Source organism: Argentina silus, assembly GCF_951799395.1.
Source record: "Argentina silus genome assembly, chromosome: 4".
Classification (NCBI taxonomy): Eukaryota; Metazoa; Chordata; class Actinopteri; order Argentiniformes; family Argentinidae; genus Argentina; species Argentina silus.
In genome coordinates, this window is record NC_139658.1 from 5,539,694 (window position 1) to 5,561,635 (window position 21,942).

Below are 21,942 nucleotides of genomic sequence, written 5' to 3' on the forward strand. Positions count from 1 at the left end.
TTTCCCAATTACCAAATAACTAAAGCCTAATTATGAGCTCTGACATACCAAAGACGGCTCAGCTGATTTGGTTTAGTTGTTAGCAACTGAGCCAATCTCAATGACCCTAGCTACTCTGTCCCAGTGGAAAAGTACAACAAGGAAGTCCTGTACACAGCTTTTATCATAACAGATTAACAGGAAACCTGACTATCAGTATCCATGTTTTCATTGCCATAATACTCCATCACTGAAGGCTATTTAGCATTGTGAGAGACATGGAGCTATCAACAAAAATGAGTTAGTTTCTTACCGTGGGTCTACTCATGACATCTTACCATTGTACAGCAGCTGAGGAGCACCCTGGCTGAGGGGAATACTGATCAGTCTGTTGTTGCTGCTTAGACCCCTTGGGGGAGGGGAGAAGAGTCTTTCGTGATGGAGAGGTAAGTGCTTTAATATGTGTTTGTTGTGTAGACAGTATCAGTACTAGTTTCTATCTTTTAGTGCTAAGCTATAACTTAAAATCTAGCTGACGAAAAAAGAAATCCACTCTTCATAATCCTAGATGCTTAAGTTCAACAGTAAATAAATTAAGCTTATTATGGGTGCCAAATAAGGGTCAGCTGAGTAGTTTTAGGCTTTTACACATTGTGAGAACAATGGATGCAAAATTAGAACTTCCTCAAAGATACTCGTGAGAATACCACAGGACTGGTGTATCTCGGCAACCTGTTTCCCTGCTCTTGGTAATTTCTTAGATTTCTGTGCTTCTCTATAAATATTCTCAGTTTTAGTGCTCTTCAAGCCAACCACCTTATAAAGTTTTTCATAGCCTTAATCTGAACACTATATGTGTTTGTGACCATGCCCAGGAATTTCCCTAAAGAAAGTAATCATGAAGCCCCTGCTCAGGACATCAATATAGTGAAAAAGGGCCAGCTGCTACTGGAACGTGGCCAGTGGGCTAACAAGTTGGAGTTCCTGCTGGCTGTGGCGGGAACCTTGGTGGGGCTGGGAAACCTGTGGAGGTTCCCTTACCTGTGTTACAAAAATGGAGGAGGTAAGGAACCCTAGCAGGGACCAGCAGACTTCATGACAGCCTTTTGCTTGTATTATTTCCTACAAGGTCAGTACTGTGGTCCACTTGACTGCAATGTCAACAAAGAATAACCTTGTTAGCTCTTTACTAATTTGGATACTTGATGATATCAGTCTTGGTTCCAATTATATCTAAATACTGATACTAATAAAGTTGGAATATGGTACAGTAAGTGGGGAACATAGTGTCTGTGGATGATTTATGTGTTTTGTCTCAGTCCAAATTACATCAACTCTTGGCATGTGCATCACCTGAGGCTTATAACCCACAGGTGCTTTCCTGGTTCCATATGTCCTGTTCCTGCTCTCCTGTGGGATTCCTATGTTTCTACTGGAGACTGCCATGGGACAGTACACATCTCAGGGCTGCATTACCTGCTGGAGACACTTCTGCCCTCTCTTTGAAGGTTGCTTCTTATTTAGTGGAATTGCATAACTACTATTTATTTTTAAACCCATTACGGGGCAGGTAAAAAGTTTAACTGGGCAAATTAATTTGAATAAAAAATATTGTAAAAAAGCGAAAAGCAAGGAACTGATCTGAGTGGATAAAGCACAACATGTTAACAAGAAACCCTGTGTTTATCTGCCATTCTAGGGATTGGTTATGCCACACAGGTGGTTATTGCCTATGCTGCAGTATCATACATCATCATCCAAGCCTGGGCGTTCTTTTACCTGTTTCATTCCTTCAGTGCCGAGGTGCCATGGGCCAGCTGCAGAAATGCCTGGAACACAGGTAGTCTGCCTTGGGGAGGGGAGCGTGGGGAATGGTTAATTTGGGACCATTTCAATGATTTTAATGCTAGTGATGTATTATTTAATTGTTAATAATTAGATGGTTTTAAATAGATTGATGTTATAGATAAAATCATAATGCTCTCCTACTGTATTTCCATGTATTTTCATAGTCTTACATTGACAGAGTAAAGCATTAGTTGGCCACTTGTTGTATGCAGTGTGCTCATTACATTGACTTTGGGCTTCAATCACTCTATTCACTTCTATTCAGAAAAGCATGGCTGTCACCCACTGCTCTGATATGAGATTGGCCTTCTGCACAGATATAGGATTAGCATTCCCTTCCCAAATCGTAGTATTAAAGCCACAATCCTTAATTCGAAAAACAACAAAACGTCAGCCCTGCCGCATAAAGTAGATGGGTTTGGAGAAATGTTACAACTCTCAAATTCATAGACAGAACTCAGACAGTCTGTGACATCATGGGAGTTTTGAACATATTTTTGAAGCTACAATATAAGTGATTGTTTACAATCCTGCATCTTGAAGTAATATTATTCAATAATCTATCTATAATTAATTGTTATGCCAAGTTGATCAGCCCACCTGAGTTTCTCCAATACACATGTTTTTTCTTTGATAGAAATCTGTCCAAAGTAAAGGTTTTCATTTCCAGCTTATATTATGTTAGCACTCCTGTGGAGCATAGGGGTCACCCAGTTACAAAGGACAGGAACTGCTATAGAGGTAGCTCCAAAACATGGACCATTTTATACTCTCATTCAATTGTACCAATGGTAACTTGATTGATTTTGACAAGATATATAAAATATATAAAATAAAACCCTGGAGTGTATGTTGATTCGTAAAAATAAACATTCCATGTCCAAATATCATCTTAATTATCTAAATGTTCTCTCTTTTATCATTTATTTTCTACCACAGATGCATGTGTTGAATTTGACAAGAGGAATATGTCATCCAATTGGACAGTGCCTGTAAATGCCACATCACCTGCAACAGAATTCTGGGAGTAAGTGTCATCTACATCTACCATTATGCAAATCATGTACACTTTGTTTAAATCTGTCTGGGTGTAGCGGATTTAATTCCGATAACATGTCCAAAACACCTTGCAGACGCTCCAATCCAACTCATAATATGAAATAATCCCTATTTGAATACTTTGCCTGCATTATATTTCTGAAAAGTCATTTTGTTATGTTGTAATACACTTTAGCATTTCGGTTGCGTTAAATGTTAAAGTGGATTACAGCGTAGTTTTGGACAAGGTGTTATTCCCAGGAATGATTTTTTTGTAGTCTGAGGTGCTGTTATCACATTCTTTCTCTCGATACCACTCTTTTGAGGGTCATTTACCAGACTGTTGTGAGTGTACAGCTGTTTTTGATTCATATTGAGATACTGTATCATGCATACAAGTATCATCTCATTGTCTGTCATGATGAAGTGGTGTTCAAATGTGTTGAGATGCTGTTTGCTCTCTCTTCAGGAGAAGGGTGTTGAGCATCTCCAAAGGGATAGACCACATTGGTAGTCTGCGTTGGGAGCTGGCTTTATGCCTCTTGTTGGCCTGGACACTGTGCTACTTCTGCGTCTGGAAGGGAGTGAAGTCCACTGGAAAGGTATATCTGTGAGGACGAAAGCGGAAGAGGAGATAGGATCAAGTAGTTCAAGATGAATAATGCTGGATTGTCTTATTATCTGTAAAACAAAACAAAAAAGACTGTTTTGACGATAAAGTTTATGAGAGACACCATTTAAAGGATTATTGGCTGGTTTACTACAACATACGCAGGCAGAGGACTCAACTAAAATCCAAAAGAACAGTCTTTAATTCCAAAAAGCAGGGGTCGGTACAGGCTGGCAGTTCAAAAAAGGCAGGCAGATAATCCGATGAGGAGTAGGCAAAAAGGCATAAACGCTGGAAGGTATTGACAAAAGTACAAAGACGAACTGGCACAGAGAGAGGGGAACACACAGACTAAATACACAGGGAAGGATGATGAGGAACAGGTGAAGCCAATCAGGGCGGGGTAGACAATCACACAGGTGGGAAACACACAAGGGCAGGTGGTGAAGTGTCTGAAATGAGAGACAAGGTAAGGAACACAAAACAAACAGGAAACAAAAAATGAATCACATGAAACAAAGACAAACATAAACTAAGGAACAGGATGAGACGTTACAAACAGCCGTCTTATCTTTATATGACTTGGTAAGTACAATAGCGACATAAAATATGGGTTGTCAGAATTAACACTGATCCCAGCCAATTGAGCCATGACATGTATTATTTAGTGTTTTCCTGTCTTTATTTCCTGCTGTGTCATTCTAGTTGGACTAATCAGAGGTAATGTTGTGTGCAATTTGGTATGTAGTGATAAAACATCAGCTGTTCTTTGGCACAATGAGAAGTTGCAAAGGCAGCCACACTAGACCTCGTGCCATGAGAACTGAGTATGCCAATTTGTCTAACAGACTGATTATTCTTTATTGGCCTTTTGTAATACTTGTCAATGCCTTATAATTATGTCAGATAGAGTTCATGAATAGTTGATTAATCAGACTTATGAGATCCAATCACTATGTTTCATTAAGTCATATTTTGTGTAATCTTAGACCCCAGAATGGAGAGTCTGACTTAGTGAGACAATGTTTTGTGATACAAGGCATTATACTGTATGTCTGTAATGGTAAGAATGTGACCTTATCCCTCTTGATAGGTGGTGTACTTCACAGCAACATTTCCTTATGTGATGTTGGTGGTTCTTTTGGCCCGGGGACTCACACTACCAGGAGCCATCAATGGGTTGAAGTTCTATCTATATCCTGACCCGGCACGACTGGTTGACCCACAAGTAAGTAAGAGAGAAACAATTAATACATTCAACACCAGGAACATTAGGGAAACGAGTGAGCAGGTTTTATTAGTGATTTTCTACTGAACACTGTTTAATGCATATCAATGATGTATGTTCTGTGTCCCATTGTAGGTATGGATGGATGCTGGGGCACAGGTGCTCTTCTCCTTTGGCATCTGTCAGGGGAGTCTGACTGCACTGGGCAGTTACAACCAGTACAATAATGATTGTTATAAGTGAGTGTTTCTATTATTTTCCTTTTTCTTTATATCACCTTTGTTTAATCATATAGCAATGACTATGATATATAAGATAATAATACATTTTCAAACGTTTCATCAAACAAATTATCTACCATTTTTGGGGTATTGCATACAGTATTTTCTATGTCTATGATTTGATGGCATTACCAGAGCTGTATACTATAGTAGCTGACAAAGATTCTCAAGTGTATCGCAGTGAGTTACAATGCAGACTCTTTAATAAGCCATTAATGTCTTTAATTCGTAATGTCCCATACAGTGTTCCTATCTCTGGGATGCGCTTCTCACAGGAAGTTCTTTATCCTAGCATCTAAACGAGAGAAACAGACAGACTCTGTTAAGGCGGCTCCTCAGTGTTAACACTGGGTGTGTCCTGCCTCTAGTCAGGGTGCAATATGTGGGTTTTGCGCTAATCTTATTTTTTCTCTTTTAGGGACACCTTTATTCTCTGTTTAGTGAATGGTGGGTCAAGCTTTGTGGCTGGGTTTGCCATCTTCTCTGTGTTGGGCTTTATGTCCTATGAACAGGGACTGCCCATATCAGAAGTGGCAGCATCTGGTAAGACTACAGTGCAACTAATTCCATAGATCATAGGCATGATAAGAGTTAACAGACGTGGTGTGTGGGTGCTCTTGCCAGGAGTGTTAACATATTATATAAAGCACAAAGGGAGGTCCTTAGTTCTTAAAACATGTAATGCAAGTGGTGAAACATTTTATTCAGGAGGCAACTTCAATCCCCTCATTGATATCTGAGAAGTGACATGAAATTAATCTGTGCACATTGATACAGGTCCTGGCCTGGCATTCATTGCCTACCCTCGGGCAGTGGCCATGATGCCTTTTCCCCAGCTGTGGTCCATATGCTTCTTTGTCATGGTCATCCTGCTGGGTGCGGACACACAGGTGAGACTACGACACAGCTTTGGGCCATTTGGGCAGCTGTAGTTGGACATCTACATACTGTACAGTATCATTTGTTGTTTATTACAGCTATTAAACTATTCTCATGAGAACATTTTATAATCAGTGTGCTTGGTGTAAAGAGGTTGAGCTTATTGTTGATCATGGTTTAGAGTAGACTATGATTTTGCCCCTCTGTAACAGTTTGTCAGTCTAGAGTGCCTGATGACCTCAGTGACAGACATGTTCCCCACTGTGTTTCGGAGAGGGTACCGTCGAGAGTTGCTGTTGCTTGCCCTCTGCTCTGTCTGCTTCTTTCTGGGTCTCCTCCTGGTCACAGAGGTGTGTGGATCACTAGAATCTCTCTCACATTATCCCTGCTGCATTAGTATGGTCTAACCAGTGCATTACTATGTCTAACTAGTTCAACAAAGTAAAAATAAATGTCACTTGGAAGCATATTGTTCACTGTTTTACAAAGTGCAGGCAAAGGCTATATGATCCTTTCTCCTCTCTTGCAGGGGGGCTTGTATTATCTCCAACTTTTTGACCATTATGTGTGCAGTGGCAACAATCTCCTTCTTCTCTCTGTCTGTCAGTCGATAGCGATCGGGTGGATTTATGGTAAGTCCTTGAGATTCTCTCGCAATAACATCATGGAGGACAATTAGCTTTCTGCCTTCATGACCCCTCTGCCTTTATTTCAAACCAGAATGCCTTTCTCATGCAATGTAATGGACGTCAATTTAATTGACAGCCATCACATTGCATGGGAAAGGCAAGTTAAATTCATACAAGTCTACACATCAGCATAAGGTTGGCATGGTTAAATCCCAAAGCCCCCTGAACAACAAAAACATTGGACCCACACAATGCAAAGAGAGATCAACACAACAACCTAACAGTGTCTAAAAATCAATACCTTTATAATTGTGTATAAAACCCAAATGGGGATTAAAGAGAGAGAGGCGCAATTTACATATCACCAGATTTATTCCCATTTCCCTTACACTGTAGATGATTGTCTGATACTCGGGGCTCTCCGACTCCCGGGGGCTATGGGAGTCATTGCTATGCCAGTGTACATGTGACTCTCCTCTGTCAATTGACATGTGAATTGATCTCTCAGGTGTTTGAAATATTAAATGCAAAAATGCAATTATGAACTGGTTTACTAGCAGAATATGTGCTGCAAGATCATGCTTGAAATGCAAGTACTTGTTTTATAACCATATACTTAATGGTTCAGCTGGTTTACTATTCCTTTCGGGGAGATCAAGCTTAAGCAATGGCGCAGGTGAGGCTCTGGCAAATAGTCATTTAAAATATTTTTTATTTTAAATCTTTTTTGGGGGGGGGGGGCAGGTAGCAGGTAGCCTAGAGGTTAGAGAGGTCAGCCAGCAATCGGAAGGTCGCTGGTTCGATCCTCACCGGATGTGAGCTAGTGACTGGAGGGTTGCTGGCATCATATCTAAGGTATCCTACCACCACTGCCGTTGTGCCCTTGAGCAAGGCACTTAACCCCTAACTGCTCCAGGGGGGCCTGTCGGTGGCTGACCCTGTGCTATAGAGCCCAGAGCTCGGTTCTCCCTAAGAGTGTGCTGTGCTGTGGTACTGTGCTGTGTGTGTGCTGTCTCGGAGTGTGCAAAAAGATAATTTCCCCTTGGGGATCAATAAAGTATACATTATTATTATTATTATTATTAAGAGCATGTCAAATCAATGTTGAATTACTTCATCTTTACAGAAAGGAGTTAAAACCCCCCAGGTGTCACAGCATTTCTAGGAATGAGATTTCCCTGTTGTGGGACCTTGTTGAATGATTTATGTGGAACATAAGTTGAGGTGCTACTTATATATCCATAATGTGTCTCTAAATGCCAATTTTCCACGTGTACATTCTGTCCATGCTTACCTACAGTAAGAATTCCATTATTGGTAAATTCTACTTTAATAGAATAAATAAACTTTGATTCAAAACTAAGAATGCTCACAAAAAATGTTGTGCCATTTAAATTAATAATTTGATGAAAATGTTATTACATTTTCTGAATTTAAGTGGAGGTTTGAATAGAATGTTGTGTTATACATTTACAGGTGCGGATCGTCTATATGACAATATTGAAGATATGATAGGGTATCGTCCCTGGCCATTAATGAAGTACTTCTGGCTTTACGTTACTCCTATAGTCTGTTTGGTGAGTGATTGGGTCTCAGATAATCGATAAATCTTTCTTGAACAACAACAATCATATCACTGACAATATGCTGCATGATTGCTAAATGCAATGATTTTACCTGAATTACAGAATGATATGCATATATGTGTTTCCTTTAGGGTACCTTCATCTTTTCTGTTGTGAAGTACAAGCCTCTAAAGTTCAACAAGACCTATGTGTACCCAGACTGGGCATACGCATTAGGTTGGTTCCTTGGGCTCTTCTGTGTTTTCCTTGTGCCCCTATGGATCATGTTTAAGGTTTCCCAGACTAAAGGGACTACCTGGCAGGTAAGTGTGCTGTAAATGTTATCAATTACATTTGATAGAAGAGAATTTTTAGCTAAATGTATAGAGAATGTAAAGAATTTGAAAGCGGTGTGGTGTTCCAGATAGTACTAGGCTCAATGAGTTATAGAGCTAACTTTAGTCAAATCTTGAATCAGCTCTTAGAGCTCAAGGTACTTACTCAATGTAGGTAATACCTAACATTTCCCACATTGGCAATTGTTCACGTCCATTTTTCAGACATTATTTTTGCACACCCTTCCAAGCGGACAGGCGGACACTTTGCTTTATTAACTGTTTTTCCCATTTGGAGTTATTGTGGCGTCTTTGTCAGTTCTTTACCTTAATATTGACACAAAATGTGTTCAGACCTTGTATCTATTCTCGATTAACAGTGGGACCCAACTCAACACAAATGTTAATAAGCCCATCGGCCCACCTGTTCCCAGGGTGCTCTAACCCAAATCTTTATTTGGGACTCTAAACTGAGTAGTCACGTTCCCTTTCTCCTTTCAGGAGCCCTTCACTCCAACCCTGGCGGGTTCTAACCCTCAGGGGGAGGATTTAGGCTCCAGGACCCAGTCTCTGGCCGTGCACAGTTGGCCTGTTGGTAGACAGGCGGAACACTTAGGTTAGGGATCCCAGGCGAACCCCCAAGTTGTCGTGGAAATTCTCCACAGTAGTATTTTATTTCAGCAAAGGTGAGATTCAAGAGCCAAAGGTCTTGTTCAAGCCACAATATGACTTTATTTCACTTGCAAACAGAGAGACACTCCAAACAAAAGTTCAGTGAAATCTCTGAGACGCAGCTCAGCAACATTCCTCCTTAAAAAACACAATCAAAGATAGGGATGTCTGCGATTTGGAGATTGTCAATAACAGGTTCCACAAGTACTGTTTCCAACAGTCTAGTTCCAACCTTCAAACCCTGTTTTGCCCAGCAACAATACTCACTAAATTTCCACAACCTGCCTTACCATACATTGTTATAAACATACTGCAGTATTATGTCTAAAAACACTTATCAATAATATTTCTCACAGCAGGCTTCACCGGATCAGAAATTATGGCAACAAATAACCTGCTTAATTTCAGGCAAACTAATTTCTAGCGTAAATTTGTGACTTAATTCACATGCTCTAGACCAAAATGTATGATGATAAAATGATCTGCGATATTTCACTAGAGGCCATCAAAAATGCCTTTTTCTTATCATGGCTATAGATAATTACCAAAAATATATTGTCTGAAATCTTCTAGTTTTGCAATGATCGCTTCGTGGCGTAACACACTAATGCGCATACCACATAATCGCAAGGTTCCTGGTTCAATTCCGACCCTCGACCTGTCTTGCATGTCACCCATCCTTCCTGTCAACCTCTACTGTCTCTATCCCAATGAAGCAGAAATGCCCTAAAAATATACATATTTCAATATACATATTTTAGTTTTGCAATGATCCAATGTTGCAATGATATTACTGACATTTTTAGATGATCCCTCTTTTTTAGAAGAGAAATGTATGTTTCTTTGTGTTATATCGACGACCTACTTCCACAGTGCATCAAACAGCTTTGTCGCCCTGAAATCGACAAGACCCTCAACCTGAAGCAAAGTCCTGAGCGATGCCCTTTGAACCCAGACCCTACTATAATTCCTCCCTCAAATGAGTACAAGGGAAGTGGTGGAGTTGAGCTAGAGATACAAATTTGATAACTGTTAATTTCATACATGATGTAGTACTTTGATATGAAACAATGAAACAGCCCACACCATGTGAGAAATATTTGCAAGAATTAAAATGATATTAATGGATTGTGTTCACCCAGGCCTTTTGATCTCCAAGCACTTTATGTGTGGGTTAATTAATCTTATGCCTAACAAATATGTTGGACGATAGACAGCAGTCATATTTTTTGTATAGGGCTTTTCATAGGACTATTTCTGCTGCTGCATTGTTTTAGATACTTTTTAGCTGTTTAGTGAGTGCATGGCAAGGATAGAATAATGGGAACTGATTTCAATAAAGAAGAGGGAACCGGCAAGTGAGTTCAATATAATACCTACATATATGCTTCACAAATCATTTATAAGCAAATTAATGCAAAATAAAGGGCTTTTATAGGTCCTTTCTTCTGGTGCTTTACCACCATAACCTGTTTGCCACCCTTTATATTGCATAACATTTGCTTGTGAATGAATTTCAAAACATCCATAAAGGCCTTATTAAGGATTTATGAAGTCCTTCACTATATATGAAAGGTAACATTTACTTAAAGTAGGATGGGTGATTTTTTTGTAACCATGACATATTTTAGTACCCCTTTCAAGTTTGATTCTGTGTGATTTGAAAATGTCCATTGACACTGTCCATTTACAGTTGTGTTATGTATGACAAAATGTCATACTACCGGTGATTTGTTTTTCCTTTGTTTGAAATGTGGGTATGATTGCAACCTCAGATTGCTTTTTGTAAACAGCCATACTACTCATTATTTTGTGTCTGCCAATCATTGCCATAGCTGGTCCCTTCTATTGGGTCCACTCCTCCAACAACACATCATTACAATATCAGTCATAAGCACAGAGATGGGAACCAAAGATTTACAAATGCTTTTAATCCAGTTGATCAAAGGAACTACACATGAAATCTGGCTCCCCTGTGGCCTGAGTCGAAACTGCAATTAAAATGAGCTGTTTCTTTATTAGTTTTCTCGTACTAATCATTGGTACTAGCTTGTTTCAATCACAAAATCGGCTATCTAGACTCTAGACTATTGAGACAAGATCTTGACATGTTAAGTGAACAGGTAATCATAAATATTTCCTTTTGACATGATTTGTCTACTTTCTGTAATGAGCTATGATTTGACAAAAGAGTGGCCATACTGGCCAGGAGAAATCAATACACTAATACCATAGCCAATCAAAACATTGGTAGGGAGCTATGCTGCATAGGCTTCATGTGTAGCTCATTTAAGCTAAGTGGGAGTAGTTGTTATAATATATATTATAAATACAAACCAAAGGTGTAAAGGTATTTCCAAGAACTTGACTCATCATAAGACATCAATGAAATTAGTTTGACATTGTGAGAAAACATTCTCTTATCTATTTTTCTAGATCAATAATTCTGTCTCATATGGCAGTCGCCAGGATGTATTATCCAGTTTGACTTGATGAAACATAAGCTGTTGCATTACAGCACAGTAGGGGTCTGGGGTCCAGCCAAACAGTTATCCATGACCTTAAAAATAACCTTGCCGAAATGGTTAATGTTACTCTGTACATTCATCATGATGCAGATTGATCCTTTTTTATTACTATAGGTGTAATTTTCTGCTAAATATCTTTATTCATTCATTTAAACGTGATAAGCACATGAAATTGATAAACATTTGAAATTGATTGAGCCTTGAGATTTAAAATAAAAAGTGTTGTTGGGGACGCATATTTATCATTCATTTGAAAAATAACCTCTGCAACAAAGATCAGACTGTACATATTTATTTAGTCATACAGTGTCTTTTCATTCACAGTCATTGTTACCCGCATAGTTGACCTTACACCTCACTGTAAATCATACAGTAAGCATGTTTACTCCAGACTATGAACACATGCTATTACTTCAAACACAACCTCCCCAGAATGAGGTTACCCTTCATCAGCTGACACGGGACCACTGCACCTGATATAAGATATAAACAGTAATCTCAGTCAAGTGTAGAACAAACTGCACAATCAGGCAGTTTTCATACTCTTCGACTTAGACTCTCACAGGTAAGCCTTTTAAGACATGCAATGTCTAAGACATGTATGTCCCGGCATTGCTGCTGTGATGGGAAAACCATTACCTCGTGGTTACCTTGTGGTGTTCCTAGATTCAAATGTTTTTGATGTATCATCCATCTTTTCTTTCAGATTATAGTTACATCATTATGAATCTTACTCAATCACTGGATTCAACACTGTCCCAAGCTAATCCTGTCAAGTTATTTATCTGCAGTTTGAATAAACCACTTAAATAACATGCATTGACACAAGAAAGTTTATTATATGCAGCCTGTCTCTGGAAGAGCTGCTACGTCATCTGAGGTTTCACAAATCAGACACATACATAAATACCAAAGATATATCAGGGCGCCAACACACACTAGTCAAAAAAATTGGTGATTGGTGATTTTTCCCTATAGGATTCTATTGATTCTCACAATTTTGTGTCACCTCTATCAAAATCATATTGGAATCCTATTGGACTATTTTTTTCCTATTGGAAATCATAAGTAATCCCATTGAATCCTATAGGAGTCACTAAATCCTATTCGTTTTTTTTGTACCACCTCTATTAGAAACCTTTTGGGAGGGTTTTCCTATTGGTTTTTGAAGTCTTGAAGGATTTTACTTCAATCAGAATCCTATTAAAACAGTTTTTCTTAATTGAGATGTTTATTAAAAATAAATTATTTAAATACTATAGGATAGACTAGATTAGACTGTCAGTATTTGCATGTGCTATTAACGCGTGTGTGAATAATTCCCATCATTTAGTGAAATTTTGCAGGACTTCTCAAACAGGAGGATCTCCCTGTGCAAGGAACCCTACTGTGGGTGCAGGAGTGGGGCCAGTAGGCTAACAAAATTCAGTTTATTCTGACTGTAGCCGGTGCTATTATTGGACTTGGAAATTTTTGAAGGTTTCCATATCTATGCTACAAGAATGGCAGGGGTGAGTTTTTGTGGTGATCATGGGAAAAATATTATTCAATTCAATTTTGGAATTTTATAAGGAATTTTAAATATTCTAACCACATTAGAATATTTTTAGTAAAAAATTTATACATTTTCTGAAGTAAAAATAGATTGTTTCATTGATGTATGATTGCAGTTGTGAAGTGTATTTTGTTGTACTCATCATGATATATTTTGTATTTGTTTTATTTTATTTTAACTTTATTTAACTTGGCAAGTTAATTAAGAACACATTCTTATTTACAATGAGATTTAATCTTATATTTTTAGTGCACTGCATTGATGAAGAAACTGTATTATTTTTAGTTATATAACATTATACTATTTATATCATATATCATATATAATGAGGTTATCCCATAGTCAGATCATGTTAACTTTCTCTCTCCCTGTTTGCTAATGTGTGGTTGATTAGCCGTTGTTTTAGGACAGCTGGAATGTATTTAACTATTGTAAACTCCTGGTTGATCAGCCCTCTGGACAGAGATGATGAGAGCTATGAAAAGGCTGTGTAACGAGGGGTTCAAGTGCAGAAAGGAGGCAGGACTCAAAGTTGCAAAAATCGAACGTAAACTTTACTTAAGCACTCACAGGGAAAGCACAGGTACATCCATGAGCGAAAGCTTATGACTGAACACTCAGGTGGTGAATATGCCAGGCTTATAAAATGGACTAGAAACTAGGCACAGGTGTAATCAATAACTAAAATGAGGTGAATAAGGAAAAGAATAAGAGTCAATGGCGGCCTCTGGTGGCCATTAGCAGAAGCAGAATGTTATCTTTATACTGTATGATAATGCCCATTGTCTACATTCATTGTGTGATGATAGAGGATTGATTGACATTGTGTATCATTTTACCAATTTATGGGGACCATTTATACACCAACTAATCCTGTTTTATATGATTTTTGGTATCTTTATGTAATAAAACAAATACTTTGAATCATAATATGACTCACCCTGTCTCCTTAATGTTTAACTGATGATACACATTTATGTGATGGAGTTATGTGTGAGTTTATTGCTCAGATGGAAAGATTAACATGAGTGAGTGATTATTATACTTATTCAACTAATAGTGAGTTACAGTTGGTACATTGGATAGCCTGCTGTGTTCATATAGGCCTGCATAAACAGACATATTCAATTGGTTCAAGAGACAAACATAATCAAAGCTGTTTTATTACAAAACAAACAAAATATTCCAAGATGCAATTATTGTACAAATAAAAAAAGAGCAAACCAGGACTCTCAGTTGGGTACATTTGTCCTGAGTATTTTGATGTCATCAGTAGGCCGGTCTTGTGTGTTTGTCTCCACCATGCCAATGCGGTTCACCACTCCGATACCTTGGCACACTCTCCCAAAAATACTGTGCTTCCCATCCAACCACTGAGTGGGCCCCAGAGACAGGAAAAATTGGCTTCCGTTGGTGTCTGGTCCTGCGTTGGCCATAGCCAGAATCCCAGCACCTAAACCAAAGAGAGTATTACTAAGAGGTCCAGAAACTGTATTTTCAATACAAATCCCTGACCACACTTTGGCTGTGTCATTTCTGACTTAATTTATATAGTTACCTGTGAATTTCAGTTCAGGATGAAGTTCATCTTCAAACTGTTTACCAAATATGGAGGCACCCCCACGGCCTGAAAAGCATCACACAACATTTTGAATGAGGAATTTTTTTAATAAGTGGATGTGTCCCTCAAGTACTGACTATATGAAATACACTAGAATTAGGAGAGACAGATATACCACCAGAGCAAGTGGAAAAGTATCTTTGTACCCAAATGCTGTGGTATACAGTGACAAAATATGAACATTGTTGGGAGGGTACAGTGAAGTGTCAGTGTAGACTAGTCCCGAGATATGTCTGAAAAACACCTGTTCCCGTGGGGTCTCCACCTTGGACCATAAAGTCCTTGATGATCCGGTGGAACTTGGTATTGTTGTAGTAACCTCTCCTGGCCAACTCAGCAAAGTTTTTGCAGGTTTTGGGAGCATGTCTCCAGTACAGCTCAACCACAATTGTACCCATTCTGAAACATGAGATGAGCCATTTATATACAGTGCATTCAGAAAGTATTCAGATCCCTTCACTTTTTCCACATTTTGTTATGTTACAGCCTTATTCTAAAATGGATTAAATTAAAATTTTCCCTCATACCCCATAATGACAAAGCGAAAACAGGTTTAGAAATGTTTGCTAATTTATTAAAAATAAAAAACTGAAATATCACATTTACATAAGTATTCAGACGCTTTACTCAGTACTTTGTTGAAGCACCTTTGGCAGCGATTACAGCCTCAAGTCTTCTTGGGTATGACGCTACAAGCTTGGCACACCTGTATTTGGGGAGTTTCTCCCATTCTTCTCTGCAGATCCTCTCAAGCTCTGTCAGGTTGGATGGGGAGCTTCGGTGCACAGCTATTTTCAGGTCTCTAGAGATGTTCGATCGGGTTCAAGTCCGGGGTCTGGCTGGGCCACTCAAGGACATTCAGAGACTTGTCCCGAAGAAACTCCTGCATTGTCTTGGCTGTGTGCTTAGGGTCGTTGTCCTGTTGGAAGGTGAACCTTCGCCCCAGTCTGAGGTCCTGAGCACTCTGGAGCAGGTTTTCATCAAGGATCTACTTTGCTCTGTTCATCTTTCCCTCGATCCTGACTATTATCCCAGTACCTGTCTCTGAAAAACATCCCCACAGCATGATGCTGCCACCACCATGCTTCACCGTAGGGATGGTATTGGCCAGGTGATGAGCGGTGCCTGGTTTCCTCCAGACGTGACGCTTGGCATTCAGGACAAAGAGTTCAATCTTGGTTTCATCAGACTTGTTTCTCATGGTCTAAGAGTCCTTTAGGAGGCTTTTGGCAAACTCCTGAGGAGTGGCTTCCGTCTGGAATCATAAAGGCCTGATTGGTGGAGTGCTGCAGAGATGGTCGTCCTTCTGGAAGGTTCTCCCATCTCCACAGAGGAACTCTGGAGCTCTGTCAGAGTGACCATTGGGTTCTTGGTCACCTCCCTGACGATGGCCCTTCTCACCCTATTGCTCAGTTTGGCCGGGTGGCCAGCTCTAGGAGTCTTGGTGGTTCCAAACTTCTTCCATTTTAGAATGATGGAGGCTACTGTGTTCTTGGGGACCTTCAATACTGCAGACATTTTTTGTACCCTTCCCAGATCTGTGCCTCGACACAATCCTGTCTCGGAGGTCTACGGACAATTCCTTCGACCTCATGGCCTGGTTTTTGCTCTGACATGCACTGTCAACTGTGGGACCTTATATAGACAGGTGTGTGCCATTCCAAATCATGTCCAAACAATTGAATTTACCACAGGTAGACTTAAATCAAGTCGAAGAAACATCTCAAGGATGATCAATGGAAACAGGATGCACCTGAGCTCAATTTCTAGTGTCATAGCAAAGGGTCTGAATACTTATGTACATGTGATATCAGTTGTTTTTTTTAAATAGCAAACATTTCTAAAAACCTGTTTTCGCTTTGTTATTATGGGGTATTGTGTGTAGACTGATGAGGAAAAAAATGAATTGAATCCATTTTAGAATAAGGCTGTAACATAACAAAATGTGGAAAAAGTGAAGGGGTCTGAATACTACTTTACATTGCAGTGCTTATATACTGTGTAGATAATAGCAAGTACTATATTGACTCATTATTGAACACTGAATTTACGGTTATTATGGTTAGGGCTAACTAAGTAATTACGATGTTCGTTGCACAGAAAACAATAGTTATTACAGAGTCATATGTGCACTGCAATATAACGTGTTCCTGAGTCAATAAAGTCAGCCAGTACAGGTTCGGTAGAGCCATTATATGTACCCAGGTTGTAGGTGACTAACAACAATTGACACACTCTAGAAACATTGTCCATTCATTCAGTAGCTAGTTAGCTAGCCAACTTAGCTAAACAAGATACCTACGTTGTATCCACCGCTACCGTGGGTGGCTGCCATGAATCAGGTGGTATTCCAGACATTACTAGCTATGAGTTTTCAAGTGAATCCGCATAAACACGTTTAAATATTGTGTTATTTTATCCGTAGAATGTCTCAGGTTTTGTTGGGAACCACACGCATCTCACGCGGATTGTGGAAGGACAGGAAATGAAATATTTGTACCCAAAGCATTCTATCGCCACCTAGCGTGCTGCACATTTACATCGTCACTGTTGATGTGTCAACAGTGGTCTGTTGCCCCACAAAGGCAAGAACAGTAACTGCAAAATTGAAAATACCCTGTTTGTCAAATACATTGTTAGACAGTTGATTTTCCTATTCATGTAAAATTCATAATTCAGATAAACCCTGACTACTGTCCCTTCTCCTACCCCGTTTCACCACTATTGTGTGTTTATTTGCTTGCTGTCATGTATGTAGTAAAATGATAATTGTGCTAGAATGATTATGTAACAAGTAGAATACATACTGTGTGTGTGTGTGTGTGTGTGTGTGTGTGTGTGTGTGTGTGTGTGTGTGTGTGTGTGTGTGTGTGTATTATGCACACCAATGCACATCAACTGGAGTCAGTGGCACGTATCATTAATGGCTGCCAAGCATGCAAAAGCCTTTGCATTGCCAGGCATGACCTCATTGTTGACCTAATTGCTAGTGATGACAGGTGTCATCATCAACAGTTAAAATTGACAAACATTCCTGTGTTATGGCAAGTTGGTTCAGTTAGAATAATGACATGGTTTATTTTAATGTGCCAAATACACCTACTGATAGTGACTACTACTGATATTTGGCAACCTCTGACACGTGTATTACCTGTCAGTATGCGGCCTGCAAATTGCAGGCCACCTAAAGAAAAAAGCCAAGCAGCTTGCAAGGTATTGCTTTGTCAACTGGGAAGTTTAGCTGTGTGGCGAAGACAGTGCTACTTGTAACCATGAATATCTGTATAACCCTTGTTATATTTTGGCCTATTGATATGTGTGTGTGTGTGTGTGTGTGTGTGTGTGTGTGTGTGTGTGTGTGTGTGGGTGTGTGGGTGTGGGTGTGTGGGTCTGTGTGTGTGTGTGTAATAATGGGTTAAAAGATACTTAATGAGAAGCACTGTTATGAGTTGGAGACATTTATTGAAATGATTATTCAAACCCTGCCAAACAACTGCCCACAGCAAATATAACATATATATTTAATTTTCAATTTCACAATTTCAAATACTTTGGAAACCAGTATTAAAATAATGTATGAATTCAGAGATTTCGTTGAGCATACCAATAGATATCTCTTAGTAGTCCGAGAGAAACACAGATCGATGAAACACCTTGTAATGGACGGCATTACCAGACAGTATTAGACAGAATAGTTAAATCTAAACTTGTCTGGTAAGACGTCAACCACAAGGTTTGGGAGCATCAGAAGAGAGTAGCAAGTGTCTTTGTACAGTAGCTTGATTTACTGCAGTAAAGGGAGGAGATGGAAAAAATAATTGGAATTGTTTAAGGCAATACACATTTGTTAGGTTGTTTTAAACATTAACACATCTGTCAACCTTTAAATAAAAATAATTTTAACACTTGATATTTAGTTGTGAGGCTATTCAGAATGAGTACACAAAGGTGTGATTCATTATTTGTGGGTTGTTGAGCACAACTCTTAAGAGCAGCCCTTGACAAACATCACCTTGGAAACAACACCGTCACTGTGCCTAATGCTTTTGTCTCTGTTTTCCATTGATTTGTACAGTCAACCTCTTGTTTGATTATTCATGGTTTGAGCACATATTCCTCATTTACCTTCACATTTTCCATTACAATCTCTGTCATGAGAATTAAGTTTTATTTGGAAGCCAAAAGAAAAGAAAAAGTGGAGAATAAGGATTGTATTATACGAAATAGCCAAAGATTATTTTTTTATAGTTATAGTGGCTTTGCTCTGAGAGAGAGAGAGAGAGAGAGAGAGAGAGAGAGAGAGAGAGAGAGAGAGAGAGAGAGAGAGAGCCATAGAGGTCGTTGTGTTTATTTTTCTCACACAGATCTCAGGTGTCAGCTGTACAATATGCCACGCAGGTACAGTAGGCTGGACCAATCAGGAGCCAACAAAGTCACAAGCTCAGACTGGGGGAGGGGAAGAGGAAGTCGCTCCTCTGCAACAGTCATTTCGCTGGTATTCTTTAACTATTGGGTGGGGTGGAAAATCTACACAAAGGGCAGGGAGGAACTACAGTACCTTCCACAAAAAAGGGATAAGAGGGGAGGTGCTGTCTACAGTCGACATATTGCTCTCTTACATCATCATCCTTTTCTCTACCTCTTTCTACCTCCCTGTCTGATATCACCTGTTCTGGATGCTTCACTTAGCCGGTCGTCCCATCATCTCATTTGTAGTAATTATGTGGTCCTTTGTAAATAACTACCCTACTGCATCAATCTGCCCCTGTGCTACTGGCTGGAGAACTGCTATTCAGATGGAAGCCACACCTGACTAATCCATGTAATGGCTTGAGTTGGTCCAAAACATATTGTAAAAAGAAAATTCCCAAGAAAATTTTTTGAATAGTTTAAACTTCCTCCTAAAGGTGTGTGTATATGACAGTGCTCTCCCTCTCTTACTTGTTGTGAAGAACTAGTCTGGTTGTTTGTGCAGCTCTCAGAGAACATCATTACCAGACAGTGTTAGAACACCTGTGTACAGCCCAGCACTGTCAGGTAAGATGTTCCCGGGGAGCAAAGGTAAGATCGACCTTAGAGCAAATCACTATGTCAACATAATTGAAGCACAACTCAGAACATACTGTATCAGGATCAGAGTATGACTCAAACCTATCAGCAACATATACAATAACATAACTGCTATAAATGCATTCGATGCAAACCACTATAAACCCAGGATCACCTTAGAGAACATAAATACTGGGCTGCATACTCAATTTAAAAATTCTGTCTCATTCTATCTATGATGCCTGCAGAGGGTCATCATCATCATTACCAGGCAGTATTAGAAAAGTTTATGACATCCAAAACTGCCTCGTAAGATGGAGATGGCCATCCAAATGCTCTACGAGACCAGCACACTCCTAATGCTTTGACAACAGTGTAGAGAGCGGTATACCATACCATTCTATACCACCGCATCACACCACCAGAAGTCAAGTAAAGCATTGACGGCGGCTGACAAACCCTGCCTTTGGCCTCTTTGAAGGATTGTGCAATCACAACAGTGGGCTCTCTCACTGTTTGTTAATAATTATCCAAACACATTATGACTGGTCTTTTTTTATGATCTGAGTCAGAGAGGATAAATGGATGTGATATACTATGTGTGTCATGTAACTAAGGGGTGTTTTATAAAACAAATACTTTTAAATAATTGATTCCATGAATTTCTGCAATGTGCACTATTTCCTATAAACAGTATTGTAGTAGACCATCTCAATGCCTTAGATATTTATACAAAAACAAATTGTTGGTATTCAGCAGTGCTGGGTATTTAACAGTGCATGTTCAGAGGCAGGAATTCCATTAACATAGTTACTGGACTTAGCTCAGAAGTCACAACACTCTAACGTGTAGACTAATTTAACTGAAGGTATATCATGGCTGTGGATCTAGAAATGTGGTCATATATTTTCTTCTGTATCTCCTTATCTTACAGTGATGCAATGCCACCAATGTTATAGAATTGATACTCAGACTCGTTCTCTTTTGAAGATAGGTGTGTTATAAATGAAAGACCAATAACATACAATGTTATACTTTGTATCAGTTTGTGTGTACCAACATACTGTAAAACCTTAGGTTTGGATTCAATCAAAGCTGCATTCTGCAATTACACTGTAACTGCTAAAACTCAATTTAATTTAAATGAATGACAATGTTATTTTTCAGCAGCGCAGTCATACACGTAAAATCTTTTTTACATTTGTCAAAAAGCTCAAATAACCTGTCACCAAGACATGACTGAGAATCAGAGTCAGAACAAGCAGAAAGTTATGATTTTCGAGAATGAGAAATTATGTGTGGCTGGAGGTAAAGATGTACTGTAGGACAATACCCTGAGAATAGGAGGGGGAGGGAGTGGGAGGCGGGCAAAGGGGATTGAGCGGGAAATCAAACCGCAGCACCTGTAATCTTACCGTTCTAATCATTCTGAATAGAGCAGTAAATGAAGAATGTAAAAAGGTGAGTTGAAGGGAGAAAAGAGAGGGAAATATCTCAAATTTCCCCTTGGAGCCCAAGCCATCCAGTCTCTGGTCATTCAGGCCCCCATGAAAGGCAAAACCCACCCAGACTTGCCCTCTCAGTCTTCAGCCACCATTTCAGCAACACAGAGCAGCACTAGAGGCCCTCTAAGGGAGAAAATGAGAGAGGGAAGGAAAAGAGAGGGGGAACATTTTAGAGGATGGCTACAAGCATGGGGGGGGGGGGGGGCACAAAAGAGAAATAATTGACTCTCTATATATATTTGGCATCAGGAATCAGGAATCTGGGGGCTAAGGATGTGATGTCTTCCTCTGTATTCCTAGTACTCCTTGGTAGTTTTACTTTTACTAGGAAAAGTTTATGAGAGGCTTTAGATTACATCTGATTATGAATGACATGTCAAGTATTTAGCATGTCTAGTATTGAATAATAATCTATAATTTGCATCCAAAAAGTATATTATTACATTTCAAGTGATATGCAGAAGAATACATATCATTATGATGTTTACATCACATACTAATGGCATATTATTTTAATTTGATCAGTTTTGCCTCTAGGGAAAACTAGTAATTCAGCATCTGCATGGTCAACGCCTACCGTCAGTGTGTTGCATATGTGAACAAATAGAAATGAAACAAAG

At 39.3% G+C, this 21,942-nt stretch overlaps 2 protein-coding genes across 2 annotated transcripts; one reads left to right on the forward strand and one right to left on the reverse strand.

Annotated features, from left to right (window-relative positions):
• Positions 1-173: 173 nt before the first annotated feature.
• Positions 174-10,869, forward strand: slc6a11a (solute carrier family 6 member 11a). The gene is made up of 15 exons (XM_083668803.1): positions 174-425; positions 855-1,042; positions 1,353-1,487; positions 1,679-1,819; positions 2,767-2,854; positions 3,335-3,467; positions 4,569-4,703; positions 4,839-4,942; positions 5,403-5,527; positions 5,762-5,874; positions 6,076-6,213; positions 6,393-6,495; positions 7,969-8,069; positions 8,210-8,380; positions 9,938-10,869. Exons 1-15 carry the CDS (start codon positions 418-420, stop codon positions 10,088-10,090), a joined length of 1,836 nt encoding a protein of 611 aa, XP_083524929.1. The 5' UTR covers positions 174-417; the 3' UTR covers positions 10,091-10,869.
• Positions 10,870-14,292: 3,423 nt separating this feature from the next.
• ppil1 (peptidylprolyl isomerase (cyclophilin)-like 1) lies at positions 14,293-17,237 on the reverse strand. Its single transcript, XM_083668816.1, has 4 exons — positions 17,071-17,237; positions 15,013-15,167; positions 14,706-14,774; positions 14,293-14,600 (listed from the first exon to the last, which is right to left on the reverse strand). Exons 1-4 carry the CDS (start codon positions 17,124-17,126, stop codon positions 14,380-14,382), a joined length of 501 nt encoding a protein of 166 aa, XP_083524942.1. The 5' UTR covers positions 17,127-17,237; the 3' UTR covers positions 14,293-14,379.
• Positions 17,238-21,942: the final 4,705 nt, after the last annotated feature.